The 26011-nt window shown below is 41.1% G+C and overlaps 1 protein-coding gene across 9 annotated transcripts in view; it reads right to left on the bottom strand.

Moving 5' to 3' along the window:
* Window positions 1–1122: 1122 nt before the first annotated feature.
* TJP3 (tight junction protein 3) overlaps window positions 1123–26011 on the bottom strand; it is a 115198-nt gene continuing 90309 nt past the window's right edge. For all 9 annotated transcript variants that reach the window (XM_056573578.1, XM_056573558.1, XM_056573576.1 and 6 more), the window contains exon 21: window positions 1123–1327. In XM_056573578.1, coding sequence (XP_056429553.1) covers window positions 1225–1327 — 103 coding nt within the window. In that variant the 3' untranslated portion in view covers window positions 1123–1224. The remainder of the gene's footprint in view (window positions 1328–26011) is intronic.

Below are 26011 nucleotides of genomic sequence, written 5' to 3'. Positions count from 1 at the left end.
ACAAGCCTATGGGAAATATATGTTACTGCATGACTTCAAATGGCTGGAAATATTTAAATAATACTTTGTCACATGTTACTTATATGTCCACTTAAAATATAGGTTAGTTAATTTAACCCTTAACTACCCCCATTTGTGAGGGTCGGGGTTTTTGTTTAAAGTCCCATGCAAATCAATGGGAAATGTATGTTCCCACATAACTTCCGTACAGCTGGAGATATTTCAATACCTGGTACACATATTACAGGATGGGATGGGAGGACGGGATGGGAGGGATAGGTCGAGATAGGAGGATGGGATAGGAGGACGGGATACGGAGGTCGGGATAGGAGGACGAGATAGGAGGACATGATAGGAGGACATGATAGGAGGACAGGATAGGAGGTCGGGATAGGAGGTCGGGATAGGAGGACAGGATAGGAGGTCGGGATAGGAGGTCGGGATATGACAATAATATATGAGTACGGTATATATAGTCAAAAGCTTCCTCTGTTGATTTTCCTCCACGACAAGGATTAGGAAGGAAAAACCAGGCAACGCCAGGTACTCAGCTAGTGTAATGATAAATGTGCCCCATTGTACTTGTTCCTTTGCATAAATACCAGAGTAGATTTTGAGCAGTGTTTTGGGTTGTCTTGTTGAAATATCAGCCCCGGAGTAATTTCAACTTTGTGACTGATTCCACTGCATTATTCTTTAGTATTTGCAGATATTGAGTAGAATCCATGACCCTCAACTTTTACAAGACTCCCCGTACCAGCACTGGATACAGTCCCACAGCATGATGGGACCTCCACCAAATTTTACTTTGGGTCGCAAGTGTTCGTCTTGGAATGTTGTGTTTTTTGGACGCCATGCATGATGCCCCTTGTTATGATCAAATAACGCCAACTTTGTTTAATCAGTCCACAGCACATTCTTCCAAAAGCTGAAGCTGGTTTGTCCAAATGTGCGTTAACATACCTGCTGATCCAAACACCCAATTATTTATAATTGTCAGGGGTGCCTAAACTTTTGCATACCACTGTATCTCTAATGATACCAATAAATGCACACATTTGAAAAACAAAAAACTAAAACAATTTATTATACATAATGTAAAAACAATGAACTATGCAAATGTTTTGTTCAAAGCTGCAACTGCTTAATTTTATAAAAGGCAGGAAGCTGGTGTAAAACATTTTATGGACAGTGTTTGTAGCAAATACGAATCATATCTCGGATTTACAGGTCAGTGGCCGGACCTCCCCAGCTGTAATCTTCGTCCTCTGAGCTGGAACTTCTTGCACGATTAAATTTCCTGCGAAGTGCATTATGCTCATATTCCCTGCCAAAGTAAAAGACAAATAGTTATTATACAGTTTAGAAAGGGAATAATAAGTTGTGTTTTTTGTCTGTTTTTGCCATTAAACGGGTTGCCCCATATCCTTACTTCTGTTTTTTCCAGCTCCTGAGGCATTCAGGAAAGCCAAGAGCAGCCGAAGCAGGAAAGTTACACAATTTGTGTAACTCCATTTTACTTTAAAGGCAGTTATGTAAACTTCCTAGCCTCACTGGTTATTTTCTTTACTTGACTTTGGGAGTTATGTAAATAGCGTGGCTCTTGAGGGCTATGCTATTTGCGCAACTCCCAAAACCTGGAAATTTGAAATAGTTTTTTGGGTTACATTTTTTAAGTACACTGTATATGACACTTTACCCTAATTCTGTGAAACAATATGAGTAACATGATTTTAAATAGTTTGTTATATGTATCTATATCCCAGAATACGGCAATGCAAAACAAATGTAAAAAAAAGCATTTATGTATTGGGCTATTGGCTATACACCTTTGTAATGTATGTTTTCATGTCTTTGGACTGGACTGTGTACTTGGGGTGCTAGGATGTATGGGGGTAGGCTTTCCCCATCAGGTGTTATATAATGAAGGTAATACATTTTGTTAAAAATACCCTGCCCACGAAACACAGCTACGCCCTTAATTATAGTTCTCTTACGCCAAAATCATGTTGGCGTTCACTGCTTGCGAGTTTACCATGATATTATTACACCTGAAATAAAGTATCTAGAAATGTTCCTTACAGAGCCAACTCTCGTCACTGACTAATTGCTGTATGTACACACATTTTTATATTATAATATATATTCTAAAATGGGTTAAATATGCAATAAATCACCTCTCATGAACTGGTTGCGATTTCTCATTAATGGTCTGCTTTATTCTAACTTTTTTTTTCCATTGGAAAACTGACACTCAAGACCATCTGATTCTTTGGATAGAAATGTATGCACATTCTAATTCTAAATATGTTACGCATTTAAATGGGCACTGTCAGATACAAAAACTTTTTATATGTTGTACATTTTGGCAAAACATTAACCTTTCTAATATACTTCATAAGAAAATATTTCCTTTTATAGAAATCATGACTTATAAAATCATGGCTTTGTCCAAGCTGAAGCACAGGCATGGACAAAGTCCAGTAAGTGAGGGTGAGCTAGTATTCCTCTGACTGATAGGACAGGAGAGAGCATAGAGGAGTCCTATAAAAAGAAGAGAGCACAGGAGTACTATCAGACAGAGAGCACAGAGGAGTGCCATCAGACAGGAGAGAGCACAGAGGAGTGCCATCAGACAGGAAAGAGCACAGAGGTGTCCTATCAGACAGGAGAGAGCACAGAGGAGTACTATCAGACAGGAGAGTGCACAGAGAAGTGCCATCAGACAGGAGAGAGCACAGAGGAGTGCCATCAGACAGGAGAGAGCACAGAGGAGTGCCATCAGACAGGAGAGAGCACAGAGGAGTGCTATCAGACTCGAGAGAGCACAGAGGAGTGCTATCAGACTCGAGAGAGCACAGAGGAGTGCTATCAGACAGGAGAGAGCACAGAGGAGTGCTATCAGACAGGAGAGAGCACAGAGGAGTGCTATAAGACAGGAGAGAGCACAGAGGAGTGCTATCAGACAGGAGAGAGCACAGAGGAGTGCTAGCCCACCCTCACTTATTGGAATTTGTCTATGCCTGTGCTTCAGCTTGGACAAAGCCATGATTTTATAAGCCATTATTTCTATATAAAGGTAATACATTTTTTCTTATGAAGTATATTAGAAAGGTTAATATTTTGCCAAGATGTACAACATATAAAATGTTTTTGAATATGACAGTGCCCATTTAAGGACATATTTAGCTATATAATTTCCCATTCTATAAACAAATTATTAAACAGAATAATCATTTATGGTTTATGTCATACTACAAACATATCTTTTAATGTAATTCCAGACATTTAATCATTCTAAAACTTCCCTGGTTGCAATAATATGATCACAACCAACTTATTCATTAACCCTTTAAGGTCACTGGATGTAAATGTACATCCTGGTGCCCTGGTACTTAACGCACCAGGATGTACATTTACGGCCTGAGTGGCATTCCAATATTTAAGCGAGTGCAGGAGGTTCTCTCACTTCACAGACTGATGACCATGTACTTAGTCAATGATTGAGAACGGGATCCTGCCAGTGTATCAGTTAACCCCCTTAAATGCCATGATCAATAGCAATCGCTGGCCCTATAACTCAGGGGTCTCAAATTATCTGGGGGCCACTGGAGGTAGTGGCTGGGTGACGCTGGGCCGCATGCGCCCCTCACATATAAAGCCCCCATCATGAGCCCCTCATCATCCACCAGCAACACCCGCCACCAGCAGTAGCACCCCCATCATCCACCAGCAACACCCCCCATTCCCCCTACCCCCCTGTGGTAATAACATTAGCTGACTGATGAAGAGGGTGCTACTTCCCACATTAGGTAGCCTTGTGTTGCGTCGCGTCCCAAAGAGCTTTGTGCAGTGTAACTGCGCATGCGCCGGTCCCTCGCTACACCTGGAAGTCGGGAGTAGCAAGAGTTCAGAAAGAGGTCCTTCCGGGTGTAGCGAGGGACTGCACTCAGGGGGGTTTATTAATATGTGAACAAGAGGGGGCAGGCGTAGGCCCCTTCCTCAGGGACTTAAAGCAAGGCTGCCAGCAGGGGACCCGCCTTTAGAGCGCAGGTGAAGAGCAAACAGCAGAACTTTAGGGGGCGACAAGAAAACATAAAAAGTAAGTGACCCATGTATGGCCTCCTGTTGACCCACACTATAACCCAGTGTATTGAGTTTAGTGTGGGTGAACTTGGTGACAGTTTTCCATTAAGAACATAAAGCAGTTATGGCTCATTGATTCTAGTGGGTGTTTGTATTGTATGCCTCCCTCTTCCTGGAATTGTGAATTTGCACTAACTTAAGGCTCACAGCTATGCGAATGTTGAATATTTAGCACCAGCTATCAGGGCGTAAGGGTGTTAACCCTTTAAGGACCCAGTCAATTTTTTGTGTAGGACCCAGCCATTTTTTACACATCTGACCACTGTTACTTTAAGCATTAATAACTCTGGGATGCTTTAACCTTTCATTCCGATTCAGAGACTGTTTTTTCGTGATATATTCTAAATATTCAAAAATTTTTAATTTTTCTAACTTTGAAGCTCTCTGCTTGTAAGGAAAATTGACATTCCAAATAAATTATATATTGATTCACATATACAATATGTCTACTCTATGTTGGCATCATAAAGTTGACATGTTTTTACTTTTGGAAGACATCAGAGGGCTCCAAAGTTCAGCAGCAATTTTCCAATTTTTCTAAAAAATTTCAAAAATCTGAATTTTTCAGGGAACAGTTCAGTTTTGAAGTGATTTGAGGGGGTCTTCATATTAGAAATACCCCACAAATGACCCCATTATAAAAACTGCACCCCTCAAAGTATTCAAAATTCAGTTAGTGTGTTAACCCTTTAGGTGTTTCACAGGAATAGCAGTTTGGTGAAGGAGAAAATTCAAAATCTTAATTTTTTACACTCGCATGTTCTTGTAGACCCAGTTTTAGAATTTTTGCAAGGGGTAATAGGAGAAAATGTACCCCAAAATTTGTAACCCTATTTCTCTCAAGTAAGGAACCTCATATGTGTATGTCAAGTGTTCGGCGGGCGCAGTAGAGGGCTCAGAAGGGAAGGAGCGACAATGGGATTTTGGAGAGTGAATTTTGCTGAAATGTTTTTTTTTTGGGGGGGGGGGGCATGTTGCATTTAGGAAGCCCCTATGGTGCCAGAACAGCAGTATAAACCCTACATGGCATACTATTTTGGAAACTTCACCCCTCAAGGCACGTAACAAGGGGTCCAGTTAGTCTTAACACCCCACAGGTGTTTGACGACTTTTCATTAAAGTCTGATGTGTAAATGAAAAAAAAAATTTTTTTTCACTGAAGTGCAGTTTTTATCCCCAAATTTACCATTTTTACAAAAGGTAATGGGAGAAGATGCCCCCCAAAATTTGTAACCCCTTCTCTACTTAGTATGGAAATACCCCATGTTAGGACGTAAAATGCTCTGCAGGCGAACTACAGTGCTTTTGAAAATCAAATTGTGCTGAAATGGTTTTTGGTGGGTTTGTCGCATTTAGGAAGCCCCTATGGTGCCAGAACAGCAAAAAAAAAAAAAAAAAAAAAGCACATGGCCTACTACTTTGGAAACTACACCCCTCAAGGAATGTAACAAGGGGTACAGTGAGCCTTAACACCCCACAGGTGTTTCACGACTTTGTTAAAGTTGGATGTGTAAATGAAAAAAGGGTAATAGGAGAAAATGACCCCCAAAATTTGTAACCCCATTTCTTTTGAGTATGGAAATTCCCCATGTGTGGATGTCAAGTGCTCTGCTGGCCCACTACAATGCTCAGTAGAGGAGAAGCGCCATTGAGCTTTTGGAGAGTGAATTTGTTTGGAATGGAAGTCAGGGGCCATGTGCGTTTACAAAGCCCCCCGTGGTGCCAGAACAGTGGACCCCTATTTAGGAAACTACACCCCTCTCAGAATTGAATAAGGGCTGCAGTGAGTATTTACACCCCACTGGCGTTTGTAATTTTTCATTTGCACAGCCCACTGTTCCAAAGATCTGTCAAACGCCAGTGGGGTGTAAATACTCACTGCACCCCTTATTACATGAGGGGTATAGTTTTCAAAATGGGGTCACATGTGGGGGGGCCCATTGTTCTGGCACTATGGGGGCTATGTAAACACACGTGGCCTTCAATTCTGAACACATTTTCTCTTCAAAAGCCCAATGGTGCTCCTTCTCTTCTGAGCATTGTGGTTCACCCGCAGAGCACTTTACATCCACATATGGGGTATGTTCTTAATTTTTTTTTTCATTTTCCCATCCAACCTTAATTAAAATTTGTCAAAAACCTGTGGGGTGTTAAGGCTCACTATACCCCTTGTTACATTCCGTGAGGCGTGTAGTTTCCAAAATGGGGTCACATGTTGGTATGTATTTTTTTGCATTTATGTCAGAACCGCTGTAAAATCAGCCACCCCTGTGCAAATCACCAATTTAGGCCTCAAGTGCACTCTCACTCCTGAGCCTTGTTGTGCGCCCGCAGAGCATTTTATGTCCACATATGGGGTATTTCCGTACTCAGGAGAAATTGCGTTACAAATTTTGGGGGTCTTTTTTTCCTTTTACCGCTTGTGAAAATAAAAAGTATGGGGCAACACCAGCATGTTAGTGTAAAATTTTTTATTTTTTTACACTAACAGGCTGGTGTAGCCCCCAACTTTTCCTTTTCATAAGGGGTAAAGGGAGAAAAAGGCCCACAAAATTTGTAGTGCAATTTCTCCCGAGTACGGAAATACCCCATATGTGGCCCTAAACTGTTTCCTTGAAATACGACAGGGTTCCGAAGTGAGGACGGGCCATGCACATTTGAGGACTAAATTAGGGATTGCATAGGGGTGGACATAGGGGTATTCTATGCCAGTGATTCCCAAACAGGGTGCCTCCAGCTGTTGCTAAGCTCCCAGCATGACAAACAATAAATATAGGAAAACTGTCCTACTAGGCTGGGGATGAAGGTAAAAATATAAGAATGTAAAAGAGAATAAGAGGAATAAAAGGGAGTAAGAATGAAGTAAAGAGATGGTGTCCAATGAAATAATATTTAATAGGTACATGCACAGTCTTCAGCAGGGCCCTTGCCTCAGACTGTCAATGAATAAAAATGCTATAAAATAAGCTAAAAGATTAATGCAAAAATATTTATACAGTATTTCTAATATAAGAATGTTCATGCAATACTAGGTGCTAGCCCTTGGGACAGGTCAGGGAAAATAGGACATTCGGCAATTTAGGCAATTAAAGTGCTGCAGGTGCTGGAGTTAATATAGTCTTTCCACAATTAAAAGTCACATGATATAGTCACTGTTTTATCTGCAAACACAGCTGCGTTTCTGGATTGTAATAATATCAGTTGAAAGTATTTGGTGGCAGAATTTTTGCAGAGCTGGAGGCCCCCTTTTTTGAGCCCACTTTACCCTGTCGGCACAGGGCTGGTTGTAAGCGGTCTCAAAGCTGGGGGTTTACTGTTGTAAATCGGTTGCTCTGTTTAATAGCCTCAGAACCTCGCTACCACCGACGGCGCGGGGACCAATGTGCGGGGTTCTGAGCGCAATGATGTTAGACACAATAACACAGAGAGTTCACAATTTGTAATCCTTCGGAACCTCGCTAGTGCCCAGCAGCGCGGGGACAAGTGCTTGGGGTTCCGATTGAGCTGTGATGTGGCACTATGTGCCTCTTACCGGCTTCTTCGCTGTAGCTAGCCAGCGGAGCGGGGGATGGTTCCTGATGAATTTTGGAATTTTGCTAAAGATTCCTAGGTTCAAAGTCCTCCTTTGTGTCCACAAGTAGGGGTGAGGGTAAGAGTGTTCTCGGGCTAGACGCGTTTCAGGGAGCCTTGTCCCCTTTTTCAATAGCAGTGAGAACTCAATAGCAGTGAGAACTGAATGTCTTAGCAGTTCTCACTGCTATTGAAAAAGGGGACAAGGCTCCCTGAAACGAGTCTAGCCCGAGAACACTCTTACCCTCACCCCTACTTGTGGACACACAGGAGGACTTTGAACCTAGGAATCTTCTGCACGGATTCCAAAATTCATCAGGAACCATCCCCCGCTCCGCTGGCTAGCTACAGCGAAGAAGCCGGTAAGAGGCACATAGTGCCACATCACAGCTCATTCGGAACCTCACGCACTTGTTCCCGCGCTGCCGGGGACTAGCAAGGTTCAGAAGGATTACAAATTGTGAACTCTGTGTTATTGTGTCTAACATCATTGCGCTAAGAACCCCGCACATTGGTCCCCGCGCCATCGGTGGTAGCGAGGTTCTTAGGCTATTAAACAGAGCAACCGATTATACAACAGTAAACCCCCAGCTTTGAGACCGCTTACAGCTAGCCCTGTGCCGACAGGGTAAAGTGGGCTCAAAAAAAGGGGGCCTCCAGCTCTGCAAAAATTCTGTCACCAAATACTTTCAACTGATATTATTACAATCCAGAAACGCAGCTGTGTTTGCAGATAAAACAATGACTATACCAAGTACTGTATACTGTATAAATATTTTAGCATTAATCTTTTAGCTTATTTTATAGCATTTTTATTTATTGACAGTCTTACTCTCTTTTATTCCTCTTATTCTTTTTTACATTCTTATATTTTTACCTTCATCCCCAGCCTAGTAGGACTGTTTTCCTATATTCATTGTTGGTCATCCTTTTGGCACAATGGGTTTATGTGCAACACAGTATCCTCGGCTTGGTAATTCATGTTTTATGTTGAGCTCCCATTTATTGTTTAGAATTTTTAAGCTCTCAGCATGCCTGGACAGTCAGTGGCTGTCCGGAAATACTGGGAGTTGTTGTTTTGCAACAGCTGGAGGCTCCATTTTGGAAACCCTGCCATACGATACGTTTTTCATTTTTATTGGGGGTGGGGGGGGGGGGGGGTGGGGGGGGTTATTGGGGGAAGACAGTGTAATGGGGTGTATATGTAGTGTTTTACCCTTTATTATGTGGTAGTGTAGTTTAGTGTTTTTAGGGTATAGTCACACTGGTGGGTTACGGTGAGTTCCCCGCTAGGAGTTTGCGCTGCAACGAAAAATTTGCCGCAGCTGAAACTTGAAGCAGGAAACTTACTGTAAACTTGCCCGTGTGTATGTACCCTGTACATTCACGTATTTGGGGGGGGGGGCAAACCTACAGCTTTCAAAAGTATAACTCCCAGCATGTACTGACAGACCGTGCATGCTGGGAGTTGTACTTTTGCAACAGCTGGAGGCACACTGGTTGGAAAACCTTCAGTTAGGTTCTGTTACCCAACTCATTTTTTTCAAACCAGTGTGCCTCCAGCTGTTGCAAAACTACAACTCCCAGCATGTACTGATCGCCAAAGGGCATGCTGGGAGATGTAGTTATGCAACAGCTGGAGGTACGCAACTACAACTCCCAGAAAGCCGTGACAGCTGTTTGGGCATGCTGGGATTTGCAGTTTTGCATCATCTGGAGAGCTAGAGTTTAGAGACCACTGCACAGTGATCTCGAAAATGTGGCCCTACAGATGTGGCAAAACTACAAATCCCAGCATGCCCAAACAGCTGTCTGGGCATGCTGGGAGTTGTAGTTTTGCAACATCTACATCTGGAGGGCTACAGTTTAGAGACCACTGTATAGTGGTCTCAAACTGTAGCCCACCAGATGTTGCTAGGCAACTCACCGGCCTCCGTAGGATCCAGGGAGCCAGCCGCACGTCATCGCCGCCCGCCGATAACCGCAGCCGATCGTCGCCTCCGCCGATGGGCAAGTGAACATCTGGCGCCGGTTTCCCCGTTCTGTCCGGCCTATTGTGGGTGGACAGAACGGGGAAACCGAAAGTTAACCCCCTCCCCCGATCTGCTATTGGTCGTCGCTTCTATACAACCAATAGGAGGGGTGGCACCCCTGCCACCTCACCTCTATCTCTTCAGGGGGATCGTGGGTGTCTTGGACAACCACGATCCCCCTTATTTTCCAGGTCACCTGGTCACATAGACCCGTATGACCCGTAAAAGCCGCAAATCACTGTTGTAAATTCACCGGCGATTTGCAGCATTTGCCGACATGGGGGGGTGGTCTGATTACCCCCCTGGGCATTTGCGTGGGGTGCCTGCTTATCGATATCAGCAGGCACCCCGGTCCGGTCCCCGCCCGGCGGGGACCGGAATTCCCACAGACGTACTGGTACATCATGGGTCCTTAAGACCCAGGGTGTCATCACGTAGCGGTATGTTCGTGGGACGTAGGGGATAAGGGTGTCATTAGATTTCACACTTGAGAGGGGCTCTTTTGTGGCTCTTAGTGGCTAGTAGTTTTGTTATAAACTAATGTATGTGCGATCTGGTGACACGATTGTACCCCTGAGGACACCACCATAATATTTTATTCTTTACTAGCTGAGCACCTGGCGTTGCCAGTTTTTTCCTGCCTAGTCCTTGTGGGGCAGAAAAAACAACATAAGAGAAAGTACTTGTCCTTCTATCCTTACTTCATAACCCATCCTCATATCCCGAAGTCATATCCTGACCTCATATCCCATCTTCATACCCCGTCCTCAGGTGGGGCTAAGTTGTGATTAAGAGATTGTGGGCCGAAAATAGAAGGAGGCGTGGTTTTGTGAAAGTGGGCATGACTTGCAAGCCGGACCAATGTACGAAATAAAAGGGGTTTTGCTTAAATGGTGGGTGTCGCTTTGTGAGACAGGTGTGGCTGGACTGACACACTCACCAGGAGATGCAGAGCTTTTGTAGTAAGGAACTTGAAGTCCTATATACTTGCATGGGACTTTAAGGGGTATTCCAGTGGGAAAAAAATAATTCATATCAATTGGCTCCAAAAAGTTAAATAGGTTTGTAAATTACTTCTATTAAAAAAATCTTAATCCTATCAGTACTTATCAGCTGCTGAATTTGAGTTGTTCTTTTCTGTCTGACAACAGTGCTCTCTGCTGACACCTGTCTGTCTGTCTCAGGAACTGACCAGAGCAGCAGATGTTTGCTATAGGGATTTGCTTCTACTCTGGACAGTTCCTGAGACAGACAAAGGTGTCAGCAAAGAGCACTGTTGTCAGACATAAAAGAACAACTCAAATTCAGCAGCTGATAAGTACTGGTAGGATTAAGATTTTTTGATAGAAGTAATTTACAAACCTGTTTAACTTTCTGGAACCAGTTGATATGAAAAAAATAATAATGTTTTTCACTGGAATACAACTCTAAGACAAAAACCCCATCCTTCATGTAAGGGGGTAGGTTAAGGTTAAATTAACTATCATTTATTTTTATTTGACATAAAAGTAACATGTGTACTAAGTTTCATCATGCTGGAACATACATTTCCCATAGACTTGCATGGGACTTTAAACAAAAACCCTGACTCGCAAATGGGGGTGGGTTAGGGTAAATTTATCTATCCAATGTTTGTAGTTGACATATAAGTAACATGTGTACCAAGTTTCATGGAAGTGATGCTGGAACATACATACATACACACACACATTGAGTCATATATGACTTGCTGCTCCCGGTTTTTCCTACCTTATCCTTGTGGGGGAGGAAAAACAACAATTCTGACCCCATATCCTGTCCTCATATTTTGTCCTATCTCGACCTTATATCCCGACCCCATATCTAATCCTCAAATCCCGACCTTATATCCTGTCCCCATATCCCGTCCTCAGGTGGGGCCGAGTTGTGATGAAGATATTGTAAGCTGAAAATAAAAAGAAGTGTGGCTTAAAGGGTGGGTGTTTCTTTGCAAGATGAGTCATGCAGGGAGGGTGTGGCTTGCCAGTGACTGAAGCATTCACCAGGAGATGCAGAGCGGAGCTTGTGGAGTAAGGCACCAGAAGTCCTATGTACTTGCATGGGACTTGAAACAAAAACCCCATCCTTCACATATGGGGGTAGGTTAGGGGTTAATTTAACTATTATATATTTTTATTTGACAAATAAGTAACATGTGACCAAGTATTAGCGAAATATCTCCAGCTGTGAGGAAGTTATGCTGAAACATACATTTTCCATAGATTTGCATTGGACCCTCGCATATAAGGGTAGGTTAGGGTTAAATTAACTATCCTATATTTTTTGTGGACATATAGGTAAGGGTATGTTTACACTGAAGATTTGGGGCGGAAATCACGCTAAAGATTTCCGCCCCAAAACACTTTTTTTTCCGCTCAGAATTATCAGCCATTTCACGGAAATGCAGGTTTCATGCGAAGGAAGAGTATTAAGTATTTCTATTGATAAATTTTTTTTTTTCATGTGGAAATTCCGCACCAATTCCGCGCCAATTCCGCGGGGAAATGCTTCTGACTCATAAAAATAAATAACATTGATCTCTATGGGAGAACGACGCTGATTCCGCCTGAAAGAAAGAACATGTTCTTTCTTCAAGCGGAACAGACTTCCTCGTCAGAATTCTGCTTGAGGAAATTCCTCAGTGTGAACTGAGGGGCAGAAATTCTGCACAACTCTATGGGGATTTCACTGCTGAATGATTTGGAGAGGAAAAAGCGAGCAGAATTACTCGTGGAAATTCCTCTCCAATTCCTCAGTGTGAACATACCCTAACATGTGTACCAAGTATCATGGAAGTGATGCTGGAACATACATACACACATTAAGTTATATATGGCAAATGAGGGTAGGTAAGGGTTAAAGGGGTATTCCAGGAAAAAAAAAAATGTTTTATATCAACTGGCTCCAGAAAGTTAAACAGATTTGTAAATTACTTCTATTAAAAAAATCTTAATCCTTTCAATAATTATCAGATGCTGAAGTTGAGTTGTTGTTTTCTGTCTGGCAACAGTGCTCTCTGCTGACATCTCTGCTTGTCTCGGGAACTGCACAGAGTAGAATAGGTTTGCTATGGGGATTTGCTTCTAAACTTGGCGGTTCCCGAGACACGTGTCATCAGAGAGAACTTAGACAGAAAAGAACAACTCAACCTCAGAAGCTCATAAGTACTGAAAGGATGAAGATTTTTTAATAGAAGTAATTTACAAATCTGTTTAACTTTCTGGAGCCAGTTGATATATAATTTACCTATCCTATGTTTGTTGTTGACATATAAGTAAAATGTGTACTAAGTTTCATGTTAATATCTTTGGCCGTTTTGAAGTGATGCTGGAACATATACACACATACATACACACGTTGTTAGAGATACGTGTGTATGTGGATTGATCCAATATCTGCGTCAGAGTGAACAAATACAGCTAAATAATATCACATACTTTGGCCCATTTTTCGACTATAGTTAGGGCTTTTTTTTTTTTTTTTTTTTTTAAGAAAAGCTCACCCTCTTTGGAGCTACTGAGATTACTTATTTGTGTATTTCATTCAATATGAAATCCAAAAATCTTAAAGGCAAGACAAGATGCTTCGTATTATGCTTAGAACTTCTTTTACTGAACTCAGCAGCAAATAGGTATTGTATGTATTCAAGAAAACAATTTAACATATAAGGTGTATATAAACATGCAACCTAGGATGCAACCTAATATGATGTCTCATAACGGTAACCAATCAGATAACAGGATAGGTGATATAGGTAACTGACGCCCAGGTAACATCCTTCTTTGCTGCTCAGCAGTGTGTTAAGATAAGTTCATATTTTACTCTCATAAAATTATTACCATATTTATATTTATTTATATTTTCTTATACTTATTTTTCCTATTTATTCATATTTATTTCATAAATTTACTTTCCCAATTATTTTATTTTTCCCTTTATACCTATTTCTTATATCTTTCTCTTTATATATTTTTCTGAAATATATAAATCCTTGTCATATGCTTTTTCTTGACATTTGTTGAATTTCCATTATATTTCGCCGAACTGTTTCTCTTATTCTTTCAAATATAATTCATATTTTTTATTTTTCTATTCTCCCTATTTTATTCATTCGAGTTAATTGCCGACTTACCCAGTTTTCCCCGGTCATTCAGACACCTCCTTCATTTCATTCCGTCAATTAGTTCTTTTCCCATCCTCTTATATATTCTACTGCATCATTAGTCGCCATCTTTTCCTCGCTCGTCCGTTGCTTTCACGATATTCACTGACAGCGTGGTGATCTCTTGTCAGACTTCCGCGGGCTTCTGACATTCACCTCAGAGTGACATCCTCTCAGATGCCTGGGCCCCAGGTACCAGATCAGCTTGCCAATCGGCCTGTGGACTTTGGTCTAATTGGTGCGATCAACGGCATTTGGATCCCTTACGAGCACCTATATCTCACATCTTAAATTTCCTTTCGGCCTCTTTTGATGCTGGTAAAGCCTATAGAACCCTTAACCTTTATCGTTCTGCTATTTCTTCCAGACACTTTCTTATAGACTCCCGTTCCTATCGGTAGACATCCTTTAGTTTGCCAATTACTTAAAAGGCATTCATTTCCGTAGACCCACTTTACCTAAATATACTTCCACTTGGAATGTAAATGTTATTCTGGATATGTTCATTTCTTGGGATGACAATGATTCTTTATCTCTAAAACTTCTCTCTTTCAAACTTACAACTCTCTTATGCCTTATTTCTGTTAAACGTGTCTCAGATGTCAAATCTCTTGACATCTCTAGCAGACAATTTACACCTGAAGGGTAAAGAGGGGTAAGTGAATGTTCTTGCGCTTGGCACTGTTGGCCCGTCGGTCTCAGGAGCAGCGAGCAGCTGGAGGCCAGCGTCCTCGTGTTGTGAATAGCGCGCTATTCGCTGGTGGGGCCGCAGATTTGGGTACTGCAGCGTTTGCAAGGGGGTATCGGCTGATTAGGTGGCTGATATTAGCAATAGATGGTTATGGCAAATGGTTATGAATCGAGGCTAAACGCGTTTCACCACTGTTGTGGTATTACTCAGTAGCCTTAATATATTGAAGGGAGAGGGGGAGAGAGAGAGGGGGAGAGAGAGGGGGGGAGAGAGAGGGGGGGAGAGAGAGAGGGGGGGAGAGAGAGGGGGGGAGAGAGAGAGAGAGAGAGAGAGAGAGAGAGAGAGAGAGAGAGAGAGAGAGAGAGAGAGAGAGAGAGAGAGAGAGAGAGAGAAATGGGGTGGATCAGAATACTGTAAAAATATGTGCATAAAACGGGATTATAGAATATATATAATATGTCAGAAAAATGTTATAATAAATACTGATAGAATATACATTATGGTGTGTATAAAGTAAAAATCTGATGTGTGTGTAAAAATGTAATGTGTAAATGAAGGTGATAAAAATGAGAATAAAAAAATAAACAAACAAGAATAAGCCAAAATTATGAAAAAGGAGAAAAGAAGAAAAAATGTACAACTGAGGACAATAATAAATGTTATAAAAGAGTATTAACTAAAATTAAATACATGTAGAATACAGTAGAAAGACAATAAAATAATATAATGCTGTAGCATATGAATATGACAAGTAAAATAGATGTAAAATGAGAACGTGGGGTTCCTCCCAGGACTCATCACCGTGTTGTTGTGCGACCAGACGATGATGGACCATGGGAGAGAACCCAACGGGCGCAACCTCACAGAAATCCAAAACGTTCCATCTCTGCACTGAGTCCTTTAGGGACCATGGAGTCAAATTCGAATATCTTCCTTGCTTCTGCCCTAGATAGACGAGGAATAGGGTCACTCCCTCTCCAACATTTTTTTACTTGCTGTAGTGCATAGAAAGAGAGATCAGAGGGGTTATTGTTGTGTGATTCGTGAAAATGTAAAGAAAGTGGGTGGGATTTATTAGCTTTTTTAATGTTGTAGATGTGTTCTGATATTCTTACTTTCAGTTGGCGTTTGGTTCGCCCAATATATTGTTTTCCACAATTACATTCGATCAGGTAAATTACACTTTTACTATTACATGTTAAACAGTCTTTTATTTTGTGTATGTATCCATTAGATATCCAACAGAGTAAAAGATTAAATAATAGCCGGCACTCACCAGTCTTCTTAAAATCTTCTTTATTATACTCACATATGAGGTGGGTAGGGAACAGAGGTGGGGGGGGGGGGGGGGGTTACATAGGAAACAAAGCTCCGTTTCGTGCAGCAGGTGCACTTCGTCCGGCCAGGTGCACTTCGCCCGTATGGCCGGACGAAGTGCACCTGCTGCATGCAACGGAGCTTTGTTGCCTATGTAACCCCCCCCCCCCTCCCCCCACGTCTGTTCCCTACCCACCTCATATGTGAGTATAATAAAGAAGATTTTAAGAAGACTGGTGAGTGCCGGCTATTATTTAATCTTTTACTCTGTTGGATATTCATAAACACTTTCAATTAGCCAGCGCACCACTGTCACCACAGCACTATAAGTGCGAGGGTTGCCCAGAGAGACTGCACTAATTCTCCGTATACACAGTGCCGTATGCATATCTATTAGATGTATCCATTAGATGTAGAGACTACTTCCAAAGTTTTTCTTGAAAATTTTGTGGTTTTACAGCCGAGGCATGTCCCACATCTGTGGAACCCACTCGACTATAACCAATTTGATGACATTTTATTGGGAGGTGGTTTAATTGTAGGCTGTTTGGATTCCTAAATTGGCTGCTTTTGTATATACTATGGGGGGATTGGGTAGTAAATGTTGGCCGATTATTTTGTCATTTTTTTTAGAAGGTGCCAGTGCTTTTTTATAATTCTTTCAATTGTTCTGAAATCTTTATTAAAAGGGATAATAAATTTTAGCATCTGGTTCTGTCAGCACCGGGTCTCTTGCATCTGTAAAAAAGAAGGTTCTATCTAAATTTGTTGTTTTTAAAAGCGATTAATTTAAAACTTGTTGTGGATAGCCCTTTTCCAAAAACTGTTCTGTTAATTTGAGTGCTTCCTCTTCAAACTGAACATCCACAGTACAATTGCGTTTTAATCTTCTATATTGACTGAAAGGAACGTTTAAAAGCCACCTTGGGAGGTGGCAACTATTAAAACGTATAAAACTGTTCTTAGACACAGGTTTGTAGTAAGTGCTGCATAATAGTCTTGGAGGTTCAATTTTGATTAAAAGATCTAAAAATTCAAGAGACTCGGTGCTGACATGGGGAGTAAAATTTAAATTAAGGGTGTTAACCCCTTAAGGACCAGGCCATTTTACACCTTCGGACCAGAGTGTTTTTTGCACATCTGACCACTGTCACTTTAAACATTAATAACTCTGGAATGCTTTTAGTTATCATTCTGATTCCGAGACAGTTTTTTCGTGACATATTCTACTTTAACAGAGTGGTAAAATTTTGTGGTAACTTTCATCCTTTCTTGGTGAAAAATCCCCAAATTTGATGAAAAATTTGAAAATTTTGCATTTTTCTAACTTTGAAGCTTTCTGCTTGTAAGGAAAATGGTTATTCAAAATAAAATTTTTTAATTCACATTTCCAATATGTCTACTTTATGTTTGCATCATAAAATTGACGTGTTTTTACTTTTGGAAGACACCAGAGGGCTTCAAAATTCAGCAGCAATTTTCCACAAAATTTTGAAACTCACTTTTTTTCAGGGATCAGTTCAGGTTTGAAGTGGATTTGAAGGGTCTTCATATTAGAAATACCCCACAAATGACCCAATTATAAAAACTACACCCCCCCCCCCCCCCAAGTATTCAAAATGACAATCAGTAAGTGTTTTAACTCTTTAGGTGTTTTACAGGAATAGCAGCAAAGTGAAGGAGAAAATTCACAATCTTCATTTTTTACACTCGCATGTTCTTGTAAACCCAATTTTTGAATTTTTATAAGGGGTAAAAGGAGAAAATGTATACTTATATTTGTAGCCCAATTTTTTTCGAGTAACAACATACCTCATATGTCTATGTAAATTGTTCGGCGGGCACAGTAGAGGGCTCAGAAGCGAAGGAGCGACAAGGGGATTTTGGAGAGTACGTTTTTCAGAAATGGTTTTTGGGGGGCATGTTGCCTTTAGGAAGCCCCTATGGTGCCAGAACAGCAAAAAAAAAACACACATGGCATACCATTTTGGAAACTAGACCCCTTGGGGAACGTAACAAGGAATAAAGTGAGCCTTAATACCCCACAGGTGTTTCACGACTTTTGCATAAGTTAAAAAAAAAAAATCTTTTTTTCACTAAAATGTGTGTTTCCCCCCCAAATTTCACATTTTTGCAAGGGTTAATAGCAGAAAATACCCCCCCCCCCCCCCCAAATTTGTAACCCCATCTCTTCTGAGTATGGAGGTACCCCATAAGTTGACCTGAAGTGCACTATGTGTGAACTACAATGCTCAGAAGAGGAGGAGCACCATTGAGCTTTTGGAAAGAGAATTCGTGGGGAATGGTAGTCAGGGGCCATGTGCATTTACAAAGCCCCCCGTGGTGCCAGAACAGTGGACCACCCCCCCCCCCCCCCCCCACATGTGACCCTATTTTGGAAACTACACCCCTCACAGAATTTAATAAGTGGTGCAGTGAGCATTTACACCCCACTGGCGTTTGACAGATCTTTGGAACAGTGGGCTGTGCAAATGGAAAATTAAATTTTTCATTTTCACGGATCACTGTTCCGAAAATCTTTCAGACACCTGTGGGGCGTAAATGCTCACTGTACCCCTTATTACATTACATGAGGGGTGTAGTTTCCAAAATGGGGTCACATATGGGGGGGGGTCCATTGTTCTGGTACCATGGGGGCTTTGTAAACACAAGTGGCCTTCAATTCCGGACAAATTTTCTCTTCAAAATCCCAATGGCGCTCCTTCTCTTCTGAGCATTGTAGTGCACCCATAGAGCACTTTACATCCACATATGGGGTATGTTCTTACTCAGAAGAAATGGGGTTACAAATTTTGGGGGGCTTTTTTTTTATTTTCCCTTGTAAAAATGAAAAAGTTAGGGTGACACCAGCATTTTAGTGGATAAAAAATTTCTCTTCATTTTCCCATCCAACTTTAATGAAAATTTGTCAAACACCTGTGGGGTGTTCAGGCTCACTATACCCCTTGTTACATTCCGTGAGGGGTGTAGTTTCCAAAATGGGGTCACATGTGGGTATTAATTTTTTTGGGTTTATGTCAGAACCGCTGTAAAATCAGCCACCCCTGTGCAAATCACCAATTTAGGCCTCAAATGAGCCTTGTTGTGCGTCCGCAGAGCATTTTACGCCCACATATGGGGTATTTCCGTACTCAGGAGAAATTGCGTTACAAATTTTGGGGGTCTTTTTTTCCTTTTACCTCTCGTGAAAATAAAAAGTAAAGGACAACACCAGCATGTTAGTGTAAAAAAATTTTTTTTTACACTAACAGGCTGGTGTAGACCCCAACTTTTCTTTTTCATAAGGGGTAAAAGGAAAAAAAGCCCCCAAAATTAGTAGTGCAATTTCTCCCGAGTACGGAGATACCCCATATGTGGCACTAAACTGTTTCCTTGAAATACGACAGGGCTCTGAAGTGAGAGAACGCCATGCGCATTTGAGGACTAAATTAGGGATTGCACAGGGGTGGACATAGGGGTATTCTACGCCAGTGATTCCCAAACAGGGTGCCTCCAGCTGTTGCTAAACTCCCAGTGAGTTGTTGTTTTGCAACAGCTGGAGGCTCTGTTTTGGAAACACTGCCATAAAATACGTTTTTATTTTTATTGGGGGGGGACAGTGTAAAGTGGTGTATATGTAGTGTTTTACCCTTTATTATGTGTTAGTGTAGTGTTTTTAGGGTACGTTCACACTGGCGGAGGTTTACAGTGAATTTACCGCTAGGTGTTTGCGCTGCGGCGAAAAATTTGCCGCAGCTCATACTTGAAGCAGAAAACTTACTGTATCAAATTGGTTACAGTTGAGTGGGTTCCACAGATGTGGGACATGCCTCGGCTGTAAAACCACAACATTTTCAAGAAAAACTTTCGAAGTAGTCTCTACATCTAATGGATACATACACAAAATAAAAGACTGTTTAACATGTAATAGTAAAACTGTCATAGGGCGAACCAAACGTCAACTGAAAGTAAGAATATCAGAACACATCTACAACATTAAAAAAGCTAATAATTCCCACCCACTTTCTTTACACTTTCACGAATCACACAACAATAACCCCTCTGATTTCTCTTTCTATGCACTACAGCAAGTCAAAAAATGTTGGAGAGGGAGTGACCCTATTCCTCGTCTATCTAGGGCAGAAGCGAGGAAGATCTTCAAATTTGACTCCATGGTCCCAAAAGGACTCAATGCAGAGATGGAACTTTTTGGATTTCTGTGAGGTTGGGCCCGTTTGGTTCTCTCCCATGGTCCATCATCGTCTGGTCGCACAACAACACGGTGATGTGCCCTGGGAGGAACCCCACGTGCGCATTTTACATCTATTTTACTTGTCATATTCATATACTACAGCATTATATTATTTTATTGTCTTTCTACTGTATTCTATATGTATTTAATTTTAGTTAATACTCTTTTTATAACATTTATTATTGTCCTCAGTTGTACATTTTTTCTTTTCTCCTTTTTCATAATTTTGGCTTATTCTTGTTTATTTATTCATACTGTATTTTTACTGTATTTTTTAATCTCATTTTTATCACCTTCATTTACACATTACATTTTTACACACACATCAGATTTTTACTTAATACACACCATAATGTATATTCTATCAGTATTTATTATAACATTTTTCTGACATATTATATATATTCTTTAATCCCATTTTATGCACATATTTATACATTATTCTGATCCACCCCATTACACATTCTCCCTATATATATTTTACATTCCTATACACTATTCTCCTTCACATTCATTCATATTCTTTTTGATTGATCCATATCACAATATTGATTTTTAATATATATTCATATGCCATATTTAATCCCTTTTTTTACTTTTCATTTTTAATGTTATACCATTATTTCTTATGTTAATTCCATTACTCCATGTTTTCCCACACACCTTACCTTTTTCCCCACACCTACTAGTGACATCACTTACATTTTTTTATATAAATACCTGCATGCCATGTATTAGCCCTCTTTCAATATATTAAGGCTACTGAGGAATACCACAACAGTGGTGAAACACGTTTAGCCTCGATTCATAACCATTTGCCATAACCATCTATTGCTAATATCAGCCACCTAATCAGCCGATACCGCCTTGCAAACGCTGCAGTACCCAAATCTGCGACCCACCAGCGAATAGCGCGCTATTCACATCACGAGGAAACCGGCCTCCAGCAGCTCGCTGCTCTTGAGACCGACGGGCGAACAGTGCCAAGCGCGAGAACATTCACTTACCCTCTGATATCGGATGCCGGCTCTTTACAATACATAGATGAACACCGCATGGTCCTGAGCCAGTGTACCAACTTCAGCGCATTCCTGGAGGAACCCCTATGCCCATTCAAGGTTGGTGGTTGCCCCCGCTTGAGTCAGTGCAGGCGCTGATCTATCCCAGTCACCGGAGTCTGCCGCTCCGGAGACAGTCAGCTGCCGAGAGACACGGCGAAGACTTCTATTAAGGTACCGCTCTGAGCATTCTTCCATTGTTACCATCTACATTCATAGTAACCGACTCTCTTCTATCTAAGTGAATGTTACAATTCAAGTGAATGTTACAACCGTTACAACTGTAATAGACATCTTACTTTCACTTTGCTGCTATTACAGCATACTAGCTGTATGTGATGAACAGTTCTAATCCTTGTGGCTACTAAATCAGATTACATTCACAATACTGATTCTGGATATTGGCTGATATTGAGACTATTCATCTACTATTTTTTATGAACATTCTATTTTTTTATATAGGTTGGCAATTCTTTTTATCTACTTTTTATAAAACACTATTGTCTAATACCTGGGCAAGGGCCCTGCCCAGGTGTTTCAGTACTATTCTCATTTAATAAATATATATAATTTTTTAAGCTATTTATTCTGCAAGTATTATTTATTATTTTTATTTATATTTCAACTATCATAATTATTTGAGTTATCATATCTATTCCATTTCTTATCTGTCAACTACTATTCTCTATTCTTTTTACCTCTAATCTTTTTCCCTTTGCTATTTTCTCCTTTTTTCCTTTTCACTATCCTTGAGGACTGGGCATATAATTAATTTCTTTATTATATAATTTTCTATAGATTTCGTGGTCTTGGGGTAATCCGACCATACCAGTTAACCTCAGGCTAGTTATTCATTGAGCTGCATTGCCCTTTATTCTAGATTTATAAATCACTTCTATTAAAAAAATAATCCTTCCAGTACTTATTAGCTGCTGAACACTACAGAGGAAATTCTTTTATTTTTGGAACACAGAGCTTTCAGCTGACATCATGAGCACAGTGCTCTCTGCTGACATCTCTGTCCATAGCAGCATGTGTTTGCTATGGGGATTTTCTCCTACTCTGGACAGTTCTTAAAATGCACAGAGATGTCAGCAGAGATCACTGTGCTCGTAATGTCAGGAGATAGCTCTGTGTTCCAAAAAGAAAAGGATTTCCTCTGTAGTATTCAGCACAGCTAATAAGTACTGGAAGGATTAAGATTTTTTAATAGAAGTGATTTACAAATCTGTTTTAACTTTCTGGCACCAGTTGATTTAAAAAAAAAAAAAAAAAAAGTTTTCCACCGGAGTACCCCTTTAATCTATTAAGGACCCAGGGCGTAAACTTACGCCCTGAGTCCCAGTCCTGCGATATAACGCATCATATCGCGGCGAGCCCGGCGTCATAGTGAAGCCGGGACCCGCCACTAATAGCGCGCGGCACTGATCGCTATTTACCCTTTAGCCGTGCGCTCAAAGCTGAGCGGCGCGGCTAAAAACTAAAGTAAAAGTGCCCGGCTAGCTCAGGGAGCTGTTCGGGATCGCCGCGGTATAATGGCGGCATCCCGAACAGCTGTAGCACAGGAGGAGGTCTTCTTACCTTCTCCTGCGCTGTCCGATCGCCGAATGAATGCTTCAAGCCTGAGATCCAGGCTTGAGCATTCAATCGCCGAAAACACCGATTGATCCATTCCTATGGAGATGCATCAATCAGTGTTAAATATCAGTAAATGCAATGTTATAGCCCCCTATAGGAGCTATAATATTGCATCAGAAAAGTAAAAAAAAAAATCAATAACCCTTTCAATTATCCCTTCCCCTAATAAAAGTTTGAATCACCCGGCATTTCCAAGAATAAAAAAAAAATGTGTAAATAAAAATAAAAATAAAAACATATGTGGTATTGCCGCATGCGGAAATGTCCGAGTTATAAAACTATGCCACTTCTTAAACCGCACGTTCAATGGCGTACGCGCAAAAAAATTCCAAAGTCCACAATAGCGCATTTTTGATCACTTTTTATACCACAAAAAAGTGAATAAAAAGTGATCAAAAAGTCTGATCAGAACAAAAATGGTACCGCTAAAAACTTGAGATCACGGCGCAAAAAATTAGCCCTCATAACGCCCTGAACACAGAAAAATAAAAAAGTTATATGGCTCAGAAAATGACAATTTTAAACGTATAAATTTTCCTGCAAGTATTCATGATTTTTTCCTGAAGTGATACAAAAGCAAACCTATACAAGTAGGGTATCATTTTAACCGTATGGACCTTCAGAATAAAGATAAGGTGTCATTTTTGCGAAAAAATTTACTGCGTAAAAACGGAAGCCCCAAAACTTATAAAATAGTGTTTTTTCATCAATTTTGTCGCACATTGATTTCTTTCCCGTTTCACAGTAGATTTTTGGGTAAAATGACTAATATCATTACAAAGTAGAATTAGTGACGCAAAAAATAAGCCATCATATAGAATTTTAGGTGAAAATTTTAAAGAGTTATGATTTTTTTAACGGAAAAAGCCCGGGTCCTTAAAGGGTTAAACGGTATCATATCCCTTTTGTCTTTTCTTTCTTCCAGGCTATACATGTTAAAGGGGTACTGCAGAGAAAAAAATCTAATCAACTGGTGTCAGAAAGTTAGACAGATTTGTCACTTACTTTCATTTAAAAATCTTAACCCTTCCAGTACTTATCAGCTGCTGTATACTCGAGAGAAAGTGTAGTAGTTATTTCTTGTCTGATTAAAGCAGTGGCGGATCCAGGGGGGGAGGGGCAATGGGACCCACTGAGATAAATTTCCCCCCTCATATTCAGAACATCCCTGTGTCCTGAAAGATCTTTTCGGGACACAAGGATGTCCCGGTTACCTTTCTGCGGCCCCGCGTTAACTTTCAAAATGCAGGGGCCGCCGGGAGGTAGCACACGCAGTGATGTCACCGACGTCCCGTTCTTGCGCCCATAGGAGCAGCGAGGATGCGCACATGGTAAGTTACCAGCGGCACATCATCTTCAGTGCTCCGACCACTGCTCCTTCGGTCACGGGACCTACTGCTATGGCCTATAGGCCATAGGAGTAGATCGTGACCCTGGACCGGAGAAGCAGTGGTCAGAGCACTGAAGTGCGGCAGTACACAGGCATACAGCCTCAAGCCATACACTGTATAAGGCTTAAGGCTGTATGTCTGTGGGGGGAACTATACTGCCAATCTAATGTGGGGGAACTATACTGCCAACTAAAAGTGGGGGAACTACAATCTAATGTGGGGGAACTATACTGCCAACCTAATGCTGGGGAACTATACTGCCAACCTAATGTGGGGAACTACAACCTAATAGGGGGAAAACTATACTGTCAACCAATGTGGGGGAACTACAACCTAATGTGGGGGAACTACAACCTAATGTGGGGGAACTATGCTGCCAACCTAATGTGGGGGAACTATACTGCCAACCTAATGTGGGGGAACTATGTTGCCAAACTAATGTGGGGGAACTGTGCTGCCTACCTAGCGTGGGGGAACTATACTGCATACTTAAAGGGGTATTCCACTGCCCCAGCATTCTGAACATTTTGTTCTAAACCCTGGGTGTGGGCTGCGGGGGTTGTGATGTCATAGCCACGCCCCTTGTGACGTCACACCATGCCTCCTTAATGCAATTCTATGGGAGGGGGTGTGTCGACCAGCATACAATACTCTGATAGTGCCCCTCCTGAGACTAGACTCTGGATCCGCCCCTGGACCAAAGTGCTTTCTGCTGACACCTCTATCCCCAAAGCAAACCTCTCCTGCTCTGTACAGTTCCTGACATGGACAGAGGTGGCGGCAGAGAGCAATATGGTCAAACTTGAAAGTAGTACACAACTTCCTCTGTAGCATTCAGCAGCTGATAAGTAATCCGCAGCCAGGGATTGCTCTGATGTCTGCCATTAACCCCTCAATGCCGTGATCAATACTGCAGTGATTGTAATGGCTGATCAGATTGTCTGCAGCCAGACTGTGGAGATCCAATCGGCGGACACCTGCCTCTGTGGCTTTCCCACAGTCTTGGGGACATAAAAGTATATATGAAAAATGGGGACATAAAAGTATATTTGTATAAAAAAAGAAAAAAAGTGAAAAACAGTTTAAATAGCCCCTTATTCCCATTTTACCCCAAAAAGCATAGAAAGAATTAACATACAAATTTGGTATCAGCACATGCCTAAATGTCTGAACTATAAAAATATTGTGTTAAAGGGGTACTCCGTTTTTTTTTAAATCAACTGGTGCCAGAAAGTTAAACAGATTTGTAAATTACTTCTATTAAAAAATCTTAATCCTCCCTGTACTTATTAGCTGCTGAATACTACAGTGGAAATTCTTTTCCGTTTGAAACACAGAGCTGTCTGCTGACATCATGAGCACAGTGCTCTCTGCTGACATCTCTGTCCATTTTAGGAACTGTCCAGGGTAAAAGGAAATCCCCATAGCAAACATATGCTGTTCTTGACAGTTCATAAAATGGACAGAGATGTCAGCAAAGAGCACTGTGCTCCTGATGTCAACAGACAGCTCTGTGTTTCAAAAAGAAAAGAATTTCAGCTGTAGTATTCAGCAGCTAATAATTACAGGAAGGATTAAGATTTTTTAATAGAAGTAATTTACAAATCTGTTTGACTTTCTGGCACCAGTTGATTTAAAAAAGAAAGTTTTTCACCGGAGTACCCCTTTAATGATCCCTTACAGTGAACAGTGTAAACGTTAAAAAAGAAAAAAAAATGCTGCTTCTTGGCAACAT

Source organism: Hyla sarda, chromosome 1 (genome assembly GCF_029499605.1).
Source record: "Hyla sarda isolate aHylSar1 chromosome 1, aHylSar1.hap1, whole genome shotgun sequence".
Taxonomy (NCBI): domain Eukaryota; kingdom Metazoa; phylum Chordata; class Amphibia; order Anura; family Hylidae; genus Hyla; species Hyla sarda.
Note: the sequence above shows the minus strand (reverse complement) of the source record. Positions and strands in the feature narration are given on the sequence as shown.